Source organism: Buceros rhinoceros, unplaced genomic scaffold, assembly GCF_000710305.1.
Source record: "Buceros rhinoceros silvestris isolate BGI_N320 unplaced genomic scaffold, ASM71030v1 scaffold17953, whole genome shotgun sequence".
NCBI classification, from domain to species: domain Eukaryota; kingdom Metazoa; phylum Chordata; class Aves; order Bucerotiformes; family Bucerotidae; genus Buceros; species Buceros rhinoceros.
Window position 1 is genome coordinate 7,809 of NW_010403231.1, and position 11,869 is coordinate 19,677.

The window sequence follows — 11,869 nt, forward strand, 5'->3', positions numbered from 1 at the left end:
ACGACAATGCCTCCTCCGCGCGTGGAGGCGAAGCCGGCTCGTCTCACCCGTAAGTGCTCCATCAGGCCCAGGTATTTCACCTGATGTCGGATCAGGTAGTCGTCAAACTTGCCTGCAGCGAGAACACACGCGTTCACTGGTGGACGCTACCTGTGGAAGCTCATGCACCAAAGCCCCCCTCAATCCACCCCGTCGTCTCAGCTGCACCTTCAGCCCAGTGCCTTACCCGGCTCCTTGCTCTCGTTTGGTTTAATGCATCGGACATAAGAAGGCTCCTTGGACATCAGGATTTCTATAAGGCTCGTCAGACTGTTTTTGAACTGGGTTGCAACCTAAGGCGACATTGGAAGAAGTTTCTTGGCTTTGGAACTTAAGTGCTGCACTAGTTGATCTCAACTTTTCCCCACATCCATCTTAAAACTGTATGTAAGAGGCTGATGTGTGCGTTAGTACCACGAGGCTTTTAAGCGTGGTGGAATCCAAAGTTGCCTTACAGAGTGCTTAGCAGGAACGCTGAGCCCCCACCATGCATCTGGACAAGCAGGCAGCCCCTCAGGCACAGACTGCTGCTGGCTGCAGGGCCCAGGGCTCGTTGTAGAGGGAGCTGTTAATAACCACATGAAGGGGTGTCACACTGGTGGCTGCTGCCTCAGCATCCTCACTGCTCACCTCCCAGGAAGCTAGTGGGGGCGTCCCACAGAGGAAAACTGGATTCAGAGCTAAGGACGGGATCAGAAGTTACACCACGAGCTGGGAGGTTTGGTGGAGGCTGGAGATGACACTCACCGTCTCTGGTCTCCTCCTGTTGTCCAGCTCTGAGAGCAAAAAGCAGTCCCTGATGATGCCGTTTTTGGAGTTGCAGAGCACCTGGAAGAGGGTGAGAAAAGCTCCTGATCTAGCAGGGGGCTATTCCTACGGCAGTGCTCCCAAGCTCGAGCACGCAGCAGTGAGGATGCGGGTGCAAGAGCCTGAAGAGCAGGAGAAACGCCTGGTCTTGTTTGTTACAGAGAGCAAACATCTGCTGCCAAACCTCTGCTTCGAGCAGCGTAACTCCAGAAGAGACACCCCCATTCTCACCTCCTTCAGGTTTCTGTACAGGAGGTCATTGTTCTTCTCCAGAAATCCTGGAGAGAAACACGGGAGAAGGCTTAATTCTTTTTGAAGGCCACACACTGAAACACAAAACCTGGCAATTTGTATCTCAAATTCACACTGTGTTTTTGTTTAAGACTCTCAAGTCACGGGACCTTCAGAGGGCAGGTACTTTGTGATTCGTTTTCACAGCTACTGCCCTGGCTCAAAGGCTCAGGGACCTTCCAGGCTGGAGCTTTGTCCCCACTCACCTACAGCGCAGTAAGTGACTTCTCCTGCGTAGTGGAGGAGGCGGAAATCCACCCAGTCGATCGATTTCCGGGTTTTCTGGTCCGCGAGTTTGCGACTGCAGGGAAAAAGCCAACGCCGCATGGAGAGAAAAAGCACAGAGAGGTTTCCTCAGCGTTGGAAAGAGCAGCTGGAGGAGAGCTGGGAGCCTCATGTTTGCTCTGCCCCCGCAGCTCCGACTCCTCATGTCCAGCCCACAACCAAACTATCATCTGTCTGTCCATTCGGCACTGGATGTGGCCGTTCAGGAGGATGGAGCCGGCTACCCTAACCCCCTCCAAACATCGGTGACCTGCTGCTGCTCTTTGGCAGCCATCACCCTCTCCACAAGCATTCAGAGTTCTTCCTACAACCTTCATTCACAAACATTCTCAAGAGAAAAATGTCGCCAGCTTCCTCCGTTTCAAAGGGAAAAGGGAGGTATTCTGCCCTAGAACAAGAACCCAAACACAAAGGAGGAATCAAAATTTGAGAGTAGCTGGGAAATTTCAGCAAGGAGAAAAGAGGAGAAAAAAAGAGCAACCTAACAGTTTAGGTTTCAGATCTGTCAGCAGTTGCTAGCAGCAGAGTTGTGTCTCACAACAGCACATTAGTGCTTCAAAATTTCCTTCCAAGAGCACCGCCAAGCACCAATCCCGTTTAAGAAGTTCTAGCACTGCTATTTAAAGCTTTTAATCAGGCAGAACAGCACTAAGGCACGTTGTAGTGACAAGGCAGTTGGCTCCAGATTTTCCACTTGGCTGCGATGAACGTCAGAGATGTAGAAACGGCGACAATTGAGCAGTGTGACTCTGAATTGATGCCGTCAAAGCCGTTCGGGGTGGGAACTGCCAGCACAGCACTAACGTGTTCATCTGCCACCGAAACTGCACCCAAACACCCTGCAAATGAGCGTTAACCCAAGGGCCGCCCAGCTGGGAGCTCAGAGCAGGAGCGTGTTTCATCCCCCCTTGTTCCTAAAGCTCACACACATCCAGCTGGACCCTGGAAAACTATTTACGTGCCCCTTACGGCCTGGGGCATTGGGCTCCTCTGTGATAGCCTCAGCTTCCCCCGGAGACAGTGGGGGACAAAGCCACCCATGGCCAAAGTCATCTGACCTTCATGGGCCAAAGCCACCTAATCTGTATAGGACCGGTTCCTAACTTTAGTGTGGGATGAAACCAGCCTCACTGATGAGCATCACGCTAATAAAGAGACAGGCACCACCCCCCATCAGCCCCTCCAACACCCCCAGTCATACTCTACCACCACAGCTCATCACAACATGAGAGAGTGGACGGGCTGCTCGACTTCCTTCGGTCCAAAGCAAGAACTGTTCCCTCCCCAGCACTCTTATGGGTGAGAGATGAAGGGCTTTCTCTGATAGGAGAGTGTAAATGCATACGTCACGAAGTGGGCGTGATCTCCTACTTTCTCTTCCAGCTTTTCCAAGAAGCTCAGGTCTGTCGCTTCACCAGGTCGCAAACATTCTTCATCCTGAGGCAGCAGACACCCAAACCAAAGAGCTTGGTTATGACTGGAGACAAGTTCTATTTTCTACGAGCAGTTTCCTGGTTAAACTTAGAGCTGCTGTTTTCAGGAGAACTGTGAAGATAGATCAAGTTGAATCAAATCTACGTTTTTCTTCAAACTTTGGCCATGTACTGCCTCATCCTTTATTGTTTGTAGTTTATTTAAAAACAGGGAGAAAGATGACACCATTAGATACCAAAACCCAGAAGGACGTCCCATCGCTCCTGCCACCCCCAGGAAGGCACAAGGAGGATCTTCTTCAGATGGGTATTTTAGGAGCAGTACCAATTAGAGGGTGAGGAAACAGGAGGAAGTCCTGCAGCTCAGGAGGAGGTGGGCAGCTCTCCGGTTCTCTACCAGGCAAGCCCTTCTGAAGCACCAGACAGCAAGGCCAACAAGTCAAGTAAGCAGGTAGATGAGGCGAATTGTCCTCTTCCACCTCTAGAAGAGCCTGGATGTCTGGCTTCGAGAAGCACTCCTGGGGTTCTGCTGTCTCCCTAACGGTCCTTGGAAGGCTCCTGAGTCCCATCCCTGCTGCTGCCTACAGCCAGGGTGCTGCAGGTACCTTCCTCCTGCGGCTCGGAGTCCGCAGGCAAAAAGAGGAGAGAGTGGCCAAGAGCCGCTGTGAAACCCCCTTTACACCCCACAGCTCGCTTCCTTCATCTCTGGGAAGCACATCCTCTTCCTTCGTCTTCTAGGACTTTGCTTACAAGGACTGTTGGTTTACATTCCAAATAGTGTTCTTACCAGAATGGAGATTATTCCTTTATGCTTCTGCTCAACCAGGTCGCAGATGATCTTGTTGTTAAAATACGGAATTGGTTCCCACTGGAAATAAAGGGGGGGAAGGAGAAGTTTTAGAGGAAGAGCTTTTCCTTACAACTTCTAGGCTCTTTGGAGCCAGGCTCCAATCCCAGTGAAGACCAGTGCAGTGAGTTATGACTGACTGAGCTGCTGGGTGAAGTGACAGCACAGTGACCCATCGCCACACGCTCCACCCTCCTGCTTCTCGCAGCCCAGACCATCCTCCTTCTTAATCTCTACATTAAAGTGCTCCATCACCCAGGGTCTCACACTGCTGCAGCTCCTCGTTTCTACACAGACATTGTTGCTGCCGACCCTTTGAGTTTTTGGGCATGTCCTGCTCCTTCCTTAGATGACCTAAAACAAGCCTAGGCTAAATTATACTGCAAGAAGGGTCATGGAATGAGACCCGTGGCTATCCTGTACCTCCCACGGGAGCAATGCGAACGAAGAAATGAAAAAGCATTCCCTGTCACAAAAAGGGGTCAGTGTCACAGCAGTTCAGAGGGAAAGGGGTGGGAAGATAATGCATTACCTCTATTCCTTCCAGTTCATAGTCCTCCTGCTCTGCTTTCAGGGTCATCTCAATCAGCAGCTGCTGGAGCTTCTCGTTGCAGTAATTAATGCAGAACTGCTCAAAGCTTCGGGATGGTTAAACGAGCATTAGTTTCCACGAAATAAACAAACAGTTTGACTTCTCCTACCACTAACTACTACTTTCAAGCCAAGCAACCTGCTTGTAAACGGACCAAACCCAGACATTCCTCCCACACTCTGGTACCAATGGCTAAATCTAAGCTCAGGCTTTCACCAGGGGTTCAGCTAAGCCAGTGCACTCAGGTTTTGTGGTCACCACTAGCTTGCCCTGCTGGGATAGGAGTACACCCCCGCAGCCACGTAGGACCTCAGCACATGCCCCCACCAGCATGAGGACAGACTACCCCGAGCCTCAGCAACTGCTGGTACCTGTTTGTGTCCAGCACTTCAAAGCCGTAAATATCCAGCAGGCCGATAACCGTTTTCCGAGACGAATCCTGTTAAAGACACCACTGCTCTGGTATTGCTGCTTCAGCTGATGCTTCTCCCCTGCATGCTTCATGTTGTTTCCTTCTCCTAAATTTTGACCTTTCTCTTTGAGAGCTTTGTACCACGTGCCAAGGGAGTGATCACTTTAAAGCAGGTCATGAACTCCTAGAACTATTTATACTCCCCCTTCCACACCTAACAGAGCAGTTTCCCAGCTCAGTGCCATGGGATGTCCCTACACCAGTTACCAAGCGTCCAACACGTGGTGGTAAGTGCCATATGGGCTCACTGGAGGCTCAGCGTGATAGGAGTGCTCAGTGTGAGGAGGACATTAGACAAGCAACCAACCTTGTTGGCTAGAGAGCCGTTAATTTTGTTGACTAGCCAAGTGAAAGTTCGTCCGTAGATCGCCTTCGCTACTGCGTCCCGAGCATAGAATGCCAGGTCCACGTTCAGTGGGCTTAGGACCTAAAAAAACAAGCACAGAGGAGATAAGCAACCCAGCAGATCAGAGCATACACCTGCAAAGTCAGTTCCCACCCGTGGCTGGGAGAGCCAGCCGTGGTGTTGAACACCACGGCGCGGTGCTCAGCCCATCCCGACTCAGCTGCCTGCAGCTTTATTCACCATCAGTGTCACCTCAGTCCAGTGTAAGGCCACCAGCCAGCAGGATTGTGACACTGCGTTTTGGAGAGTACCAGCATAGACAAGTGGGCCAAGTGCTCTGACATCCTTTCAGCTTTATTTCACTAAACTTGGTACAAAGTGCTCAAAGAAGAGTTTTTACCGGTGCTTTTCTCTATCCAGGAGGATATGCAGGAAGCACTGCAGGGACTCAACAAAAGGAAAGCAGCTCAAGCAGGGGGCTGTCTGCAAGTCCCTGTTCCCAGCTTTACCAGTTAGTGCCTAGTTCAGCAGTAAAACTAACACCAGGATTGTGCTTTAGTTTAATGTCTCAGGCTGGAAGAGGACGGTGATACACAGGAGGAGGGAGATGGCCACAGCCATCAATTTTTGCTGAATGCTGCTAAGCACAGAGCAACTCATCTGCCACCACCACGAGCTGGGGGGGCTCCCAGCTGCCTGCGGTTCCAGGGGACTATCTGATACCTCCTCAGATCTGGCTTCGATCTTCCGATGGGTGAGAGCTTCCTGCAGGATGGACAAGTGCACACCCAGTAGCTGCGGAAATAGAAATACTTGCACTCAGAGCATGGCCAGCAGGGCATGATCCCCCATCTGGTCCCAGAGCTTTGAGCAGCAGGAAGGAAGGAAGTTTCAGAGTTGTGCTGCAGAGGACAGCTTATAGTAAGAGCTGGGTATTTACAAAGTGACCCTTCTGCTTTTGGGAACAGAAGGTTTTGTCCTTTAGAGGAAAGCACAGTGAGGTTAAGGCTGTCTTCATAGCTCTGGTAACACTGACAGCATCTCGGAGGAGATACCTTTGAAATCCATTTGATCTGCGTGCCGTCACGAATGATGGCATGCCCATTGCTGTCTTCTTCAAACTGGATGTTCCCGAGGTGCAGCACACTAGCGACAATTCCAAAGAGATGCTGGTAACGAGAGGTACGCCGTTAGAAAGCAGGTTCCCACGGCTCCTAGGATGGTGCTAATCTTTGCTCCACGTGTGAACAAAGGGAATATCGGCTGGGCTGAAGGAGGTGAGTGGGACAACTTGCTTCAGAGATACCCGAACCACAACACTACCACCAGTCGCCATCATGCTCTACCAAGGGGCAGAGCTCTTTGCCCACCCATCCCTCAGCCCCCCCGGACGGTGTCCTGGCCCTCCTCAGCACCTCTCCCATCTCTCTTCGCTCAGGAGCGCCTGCTGTCTCCTGCAGTCTTCTTGGCAAACATCTCTTTTCCGAACGTACCTCGATATCTCTTTCGGTGAAGTCAATGATCGAAAAAGCTTTGCGGACTATTTTCCAGTCATTCTTGTCGTTAATAGAAAACACTTTGGCACATCGACCCTGTACGGTAAAAGGAAGGTGAATGAGCACAGCTCATCGGCAAAGCTGGGTTAGTACCAGCCAACGTAGCGCGCTCCTGGGCACACTGCTATCGCTGCCAGCTTCCTCAGCCTGTAGAGATGCAGCCTGCAGAGATGCAGCCTGCAACTCACTAGCAACTTGATTTCACTCCTGCTAATCCTGGAAGCAGGTCATTTGATCAGCTTATACTTAAAGCTTCAGATAATGTAAAGCATTGAGCTTGGATAGTGATTGTGACGAGCTTGAGCTCACAGCCATCTTCCGTTTTCACAGTAATAGTACCCTCTGTCCAGGTATTCTTCACTACCAAGGAAGGAAACCGAGAGCAGTACCACAATGTGAGCTGTGTACTGCGTGACCTTACCCACAGACCTCTATACCACGAGCCCATAAAGCCTGAGAAAGTCATTTCATACCAGGTCCTGACAAAGGGCCGTTACAAGAGATGCCTTTAGCCAGTTCATCAGGATTCTTGCTAATGGTGTAAGTGACTTGTAAAAACTGACAGCTTTGCTGTCACTGGGTCATGTTGCACAAAAGCTTGTTTATGCCCCCCACGCCTATGTCAGCTGACCCCATAAGAGATATCACCCCTTACAAGCCTCTTAGGCCACCACAGCTGGAGCAGTTCCTGCTACAAGAGCACCCGGGATGGAAGGGTGTCCAACAACCCCAGGGGAAATACACTGGCAGCCAACCTGCTTGTGAGTTTTGCTATAAGGTGGCACACAGCGTGTTCTCTCAGCTGCTCAGCAGCATGCTTAGATGGTGAGGAAAGCTGCGTTTGCAGTCCCCTGCAGTTCAAGGTGTAAGATACAGAGAGAGGGACAAGCTCTGGCTGACCTGGACGAGATACGCGTACTTCTGGGGGTTGCGCTCCAGTCCAAGCCAGCAGAGAAGATCCTTGTCTCCACCCTCTAATAACTGGTAGAAAATATGGAAGTTCCTTTCTCCGTGGTTTTGATGGACAACTCGGGATTTCTCGATGAGGTAACTGAGGATGTGCCCTCCCACCGGCGCTCCCTGGCAGAACAAAGCAGCCACATCAACACCACCAGCTATAAAGAAGCTCATTTCTGCTGTTACTTTTCCACCAGCATGCAGTTAAGGGTTGAAATCCAGCAGAGTACAAGCTGTACCTGAAGAGTGCTGTCTCTAGTGTAACTCACGCTCTGTGACAGTTTATATTAGCTTTCTACCAACATCAGAGGAGGGTTTTGGGGTGGGCAACTAGCCATTTAACTTGCAAAATGCAACGCTGGTAAAAAGAGGGGCAGAAATCTGCAGTGTCAGCCTTAATAAATGCTGCTCTGCCTGGTAAGCGTCCAAGAGGCCCGTGGATCCAGCCAGTTTAATAGCGCTCCATTAACTCTGTTCTCACCTTAAAATCAAATTGGATGTCCATGTATTTCCCAAACCTGCTCGAGTTGTCGTTGCGCAGAGTTTTTGCGTTTCCAAAAGCCTATGGATGAACAGATAAATCAAGTCACTTCCCCTTCCTGAGAAACCGACAACTGAGACGACAAAGTCTCAGTAGCAAAGATTTGCTGCATCAGCTGAGCCCAGCTAACGAATTTTGTGGGATTAAGGAAATACAAGCTCAGAAGGCTTGGCAGTGTTCGGTTTACACTTGGACTTGATGATCTTAAAGGTCTTTTCCCATCTAAATGATTCTACACTAATATTTCCCTAGCTTTAACAGGGAATTCAACTAAGAAGGTATCTCTCTTCCTTGTCTGACCTCTAACCGGAGCCACAAGGAGCTGTTGTGCACTGCACAGCTTCCTTGCACCCCAGGTTTCAGCTGTCCTCCACTATAAAACTCACAGTGAAATTTCTGAACATTAAGCGATATTAAACCCCAAGAACTCTGTCTGTGCTGCCAAGAGGCAGAATGTACGTTATGATTTTTTTATACACGCAGGCAAAAAACCACGTGAAACAGGCAGCCGTGCTAGAGTGCAGGCATGTGGACTTGCATCAAGGTCTTGTGGAGCAGACCCAGCAACACCAGCTCTTCTGTGTGTTGTACCCTTATTGAGTTTTTACCTCGAGAACGGGATTGGAAAGCAGCAGACGGTCACGGACGACCTGCAGCTGCTCTGTGGTGGGACAGGTTACTGCGTAATACTGCAAGATCTTCTTGGACGCTTCAGTCTTCCCAGCTCCGCTCTCCCCAGAGATGAGGATGAAGTGGTTGTTGTACTCGCTGCACATCACCCGGTAGGCGTTGTCCGCTATGGCGTATCTGCGCAAGGGCCGCCAGGAGCATTCAGAGGAGAAGCAGCTGTTAGATGTGGCCACGTCTAACACGAGGCAGAGGTTTTTCAGGAGTTACTCCTGGTCTAACAGTACAAGTACTGGACATGAAATCAGAGCTCAAAGGTGGTCTGACTCAAGATCTCCTAGTGAAACCCAGCCTGCATGCAAGGGGTAGAGGGGGCTTGTTCTTTTCCCACTGTTGCTGTAGGACTGGGGCTATGTGTATTCCTGGAGGATACAGTTCACACACAGCAGGGACTCCCGCTTCCAGAGCGGAGGAGCCAGGTTTGATTCCAGAAAAGAGAGGAACCCGGCTTCTGCTGATAGAGACAGAGGCAAAGATGACTAGCCATGGAGCTTTCAACAAAGTGCCACTTAAGGAGAAAAAAAAAAAAAAAAACAAAAAACCGAACCCACTCAAACTACCCAACAACTTCCAACCATCAAAAAAATTCCAGCTCAGAGTTCAGAAGTTCAGGTTTTTCCCCTCCTGCAAGTCCAAGTGAAGGCTGTGCCTGAGCCCTGGGCCAGCCCTGCAGGTGCCTGCACTGACGCAGGGCCTTGGAGGACGGGGGAAGATGACCAGTTTGGGTAGCTGAAGGAACAACCATTGACTTGCACAGGGACACAGTCTGGCAGTGGCCTGACTAGATCGTGTGTAATGAGGAGGACACACTGAGCACTAGTCTGCAGAGGTCTCCAAGATAACTCTTCCCCTACATCACCTCTGCACCCTTTTGTCCCCCTTTTATTCTCACAGTCAGCAAGAAGAGAGACACCCCTCCCTCACCTAAGGGATAGAAGAAGACCATGAGCACCCTCCAGACTCAGTGACTGTGGCTACACATCCCTGTTGCTAGTACCCTGCCTTACAGAAACCCCAGTTTACTGAAACAAACTGAAATCCTAAAGGTTCTACTTACAGATGTGGTGGCAGTTCAAAAAAGTTCACCCCCCGGTAAAGCCGCATCTGGGTCACGGTGTAGATATCCAGCTCTTTGTAAGGGTTGACAGACACAAGCAGAGTACCAATGTATGTCTGCGGGGAGAAGAGACCGTGGGAAAACTGTTACCTCAGCACAGTGACAGCTCCCAAAAGGGGAGTCAGGTACATCAGGACACTATGCAAAACAACTGGGAAAGGGGGTACAGAAATTGTTAGGAGAAGAGATAAAAACCCGCTAAAAACCCCTCCACAGACATTGCTATTTCCAAGCCAATTCCGATGCCTTCCAAAACCTCCCCAGTTAAGCGGAGTGGACCGATGGCAGCACTCACATAGATGAGGTTCTCCTGGTACCGCTTGCGAAGGTTGCTCAGGAAAGCCGTCTCACTGGTGTGGGAGTCCAGCAGCACAAAGTCCTGCACCCCGACCCTGTCCCGGGCTATCAGAGCCCCTTCCATGATTGCATCAGCGTTCTCTTCCACCTCTTCCTTCTACAAGACAAAGGTGGTGCGATACAGCGTTTGGAGCGAGCAGGCGGGGACCCTCAGGGTCAGCTAAGCCCTTCCCCATACCCCAGGGCCAAAGCAACCTTGTACAGGTTGTGCCAAGGGACAACTGTCACCCAAGCTGTTCTAACAGCTTCCCCGAAGGTGACAGGTTCATACCACGCACATTTCACTCCAAATTTTCTACAGCCAAGACACCCGAGACTCATTCCTGTGAGCAGAGAGGGAGACGGAGGCTTCAGGCAGCCCTCTCCAACACAGCAGCTGTCTGAGGCAAACCCGCCCTGAGGATGCTGTGACAACACGGGACACCCCAGTAACTCAGCCCGGAGAAGGCAGTTGCAAGCACAAAGCTGGAAGTGAGTGGTGGGTTGATTTCTAACACTGCCCAGGAGCACGTTCACTGCTACAGCTACGGACACAGAGGATCTCCAGAAAAGGCTGCGTTCGACTTGACTTTTGGGGGAAAGAAAGATCAGTCCCACAGCACTGCTCTGGACAAGCTGCTTCATTCTTCCCAGCGCCTCCGCCAGCAGACGGAGGTCAGCTCCCAGGGCTGGCAGCAGATGTCTCCCCACACCAGCGAGAGACCCGGCAACGAGCTGGTAAGACTGATGGGAGAACCAGTTAGACCCTCACTCCCCCCACACCACCTCCAGGGGCTGGAGGAGAAGAGGAGGTGTCACTGGCCAAACAACTCTGTCACACACACCACTTCCCCGTCGGTACCGTGCCCACCCGGTGCTGGGGACACTCGCTGCTGAGGTCGAGCTCTTGCTTCCCAGACTAGGAGGATAAATCATATTTCTTGTCCTTAATTAAATCAATCTGATAATGTCATGCTGGCAAATAGCATGACGAATATCCTGGTTGTCCACAGTAATAACTCCACCACAGCGGTGTTTGCAGGTTTTCTTATTCGCTTTTTTATTTTTGAAGCCACCAGGATTGCCCAGTTCAGAGAAAAATTCTTACCCTGACACTGGAAACCCTTCCCTCCTGGCAGAAACGGAGCTCCCGCGCTTTGAGCCACTCACCCATTAGGGCTTTGCAAAGCAGGGGAGAGCGGCTGGCCGAGCAGCCCTCGGCCGGGCGCAGGCAGCAGCTCCTCAGGGACGCGCACGCAGACCCAGCACCTTGGCTATTCTCAACGTGCCCTCCATGACAGCAGGTTTTTACATTCTGCTGCTCCACTGCTCAGGAAGGCTGTGCAGTTGTGTGCAGGACTCTGAACAAGCATCAGAAGGACAGTGATGCTCTGCACATGTGGCACCCCATCTCTCCTGCCCCCCGCCCCCCTTTTTAATTTTAAAAAGCTGAAATTGTTCAGAGTGTCAATAGGCACAAGATAAAGGGTTCCTGCTAAGCTCTGGCAAGCCCTGACTCTGGAGGCAGGCTGTGGGATGAGCCTGCGCAGCACTGGTGGAAGA

At 51.1% G+C, this 11,869-nt stretch overlaps 1 protein-coding gene across 1 annotated transcript in view; it reads right to left on the reverse strand.

Annotated features, from left to right (window-relative positions):
* Positions 1-11,869, reverse strand: part of MYO1H (myosin IH) — a gene marked incomplete at its 3' end in the record, with an annotated part of 26,394 nt that overhangs the window by 7,578 nt on the left and 6,947 nt on the right. The window contains exons 2-19 of the mRNA XM_010132939.1: positions 10,266-10,424; positions 9,911-10,026; positions 8,775-8,973; positions 8,107-8,187; positions 7,569-7,748; positions 6,606-6,704; positions 6,168-6,281; positions 5,836-5,907; positions 5,074-5,193; positions 4,666-4,733; positions 4,235-4,340; positions 3,643-3,723; positions 2,768-2,859; positions 1,344-1,438; positions 1,078-1,124; positions 787-867; positions 227-332; positions 35-112 (exon numbers count right to left, since the gene is read on the reverse strand). Coding sequence (XP_010131241.1) covers positions 35-112; positions 227-332; positions 787-867; positions 1,078-1,124; positions 1,344-1,438; positions 2,768-2,859; positions 3,643-3,723; positions 4,235-4,340; positions 4,666-4,733; positions 5,074-5,193; positions 5,836-5,907; positions 6,168-6,281; positions 6,606-6,704; positions 7,569-7,748; positions 8,107-8,187; positions 8,775-8,973; positions 9,911-10,026; positions 10,266-10,424 — 1,894 coding nt within the window. The remainder of the gene's footprint in view (positions 1-34; positions 113-226; positions 333-786; positions 868-1,077; positions 1,125-1,343; positions 1,439-2,767; positions 2,860-3,642; positions 3,724-4,234; positions 4,341-4,665; positions 4,734-5,073; positions 5,194-5,835; positions 5,908-6,167; positions 6,282-6,605; positions 6,705-7,568; positions 7,749-8,106; positions 8,188-8,774; positions 8,974-9,910; positions 10,027-10,265; positions 10,425-11,869) is intronic.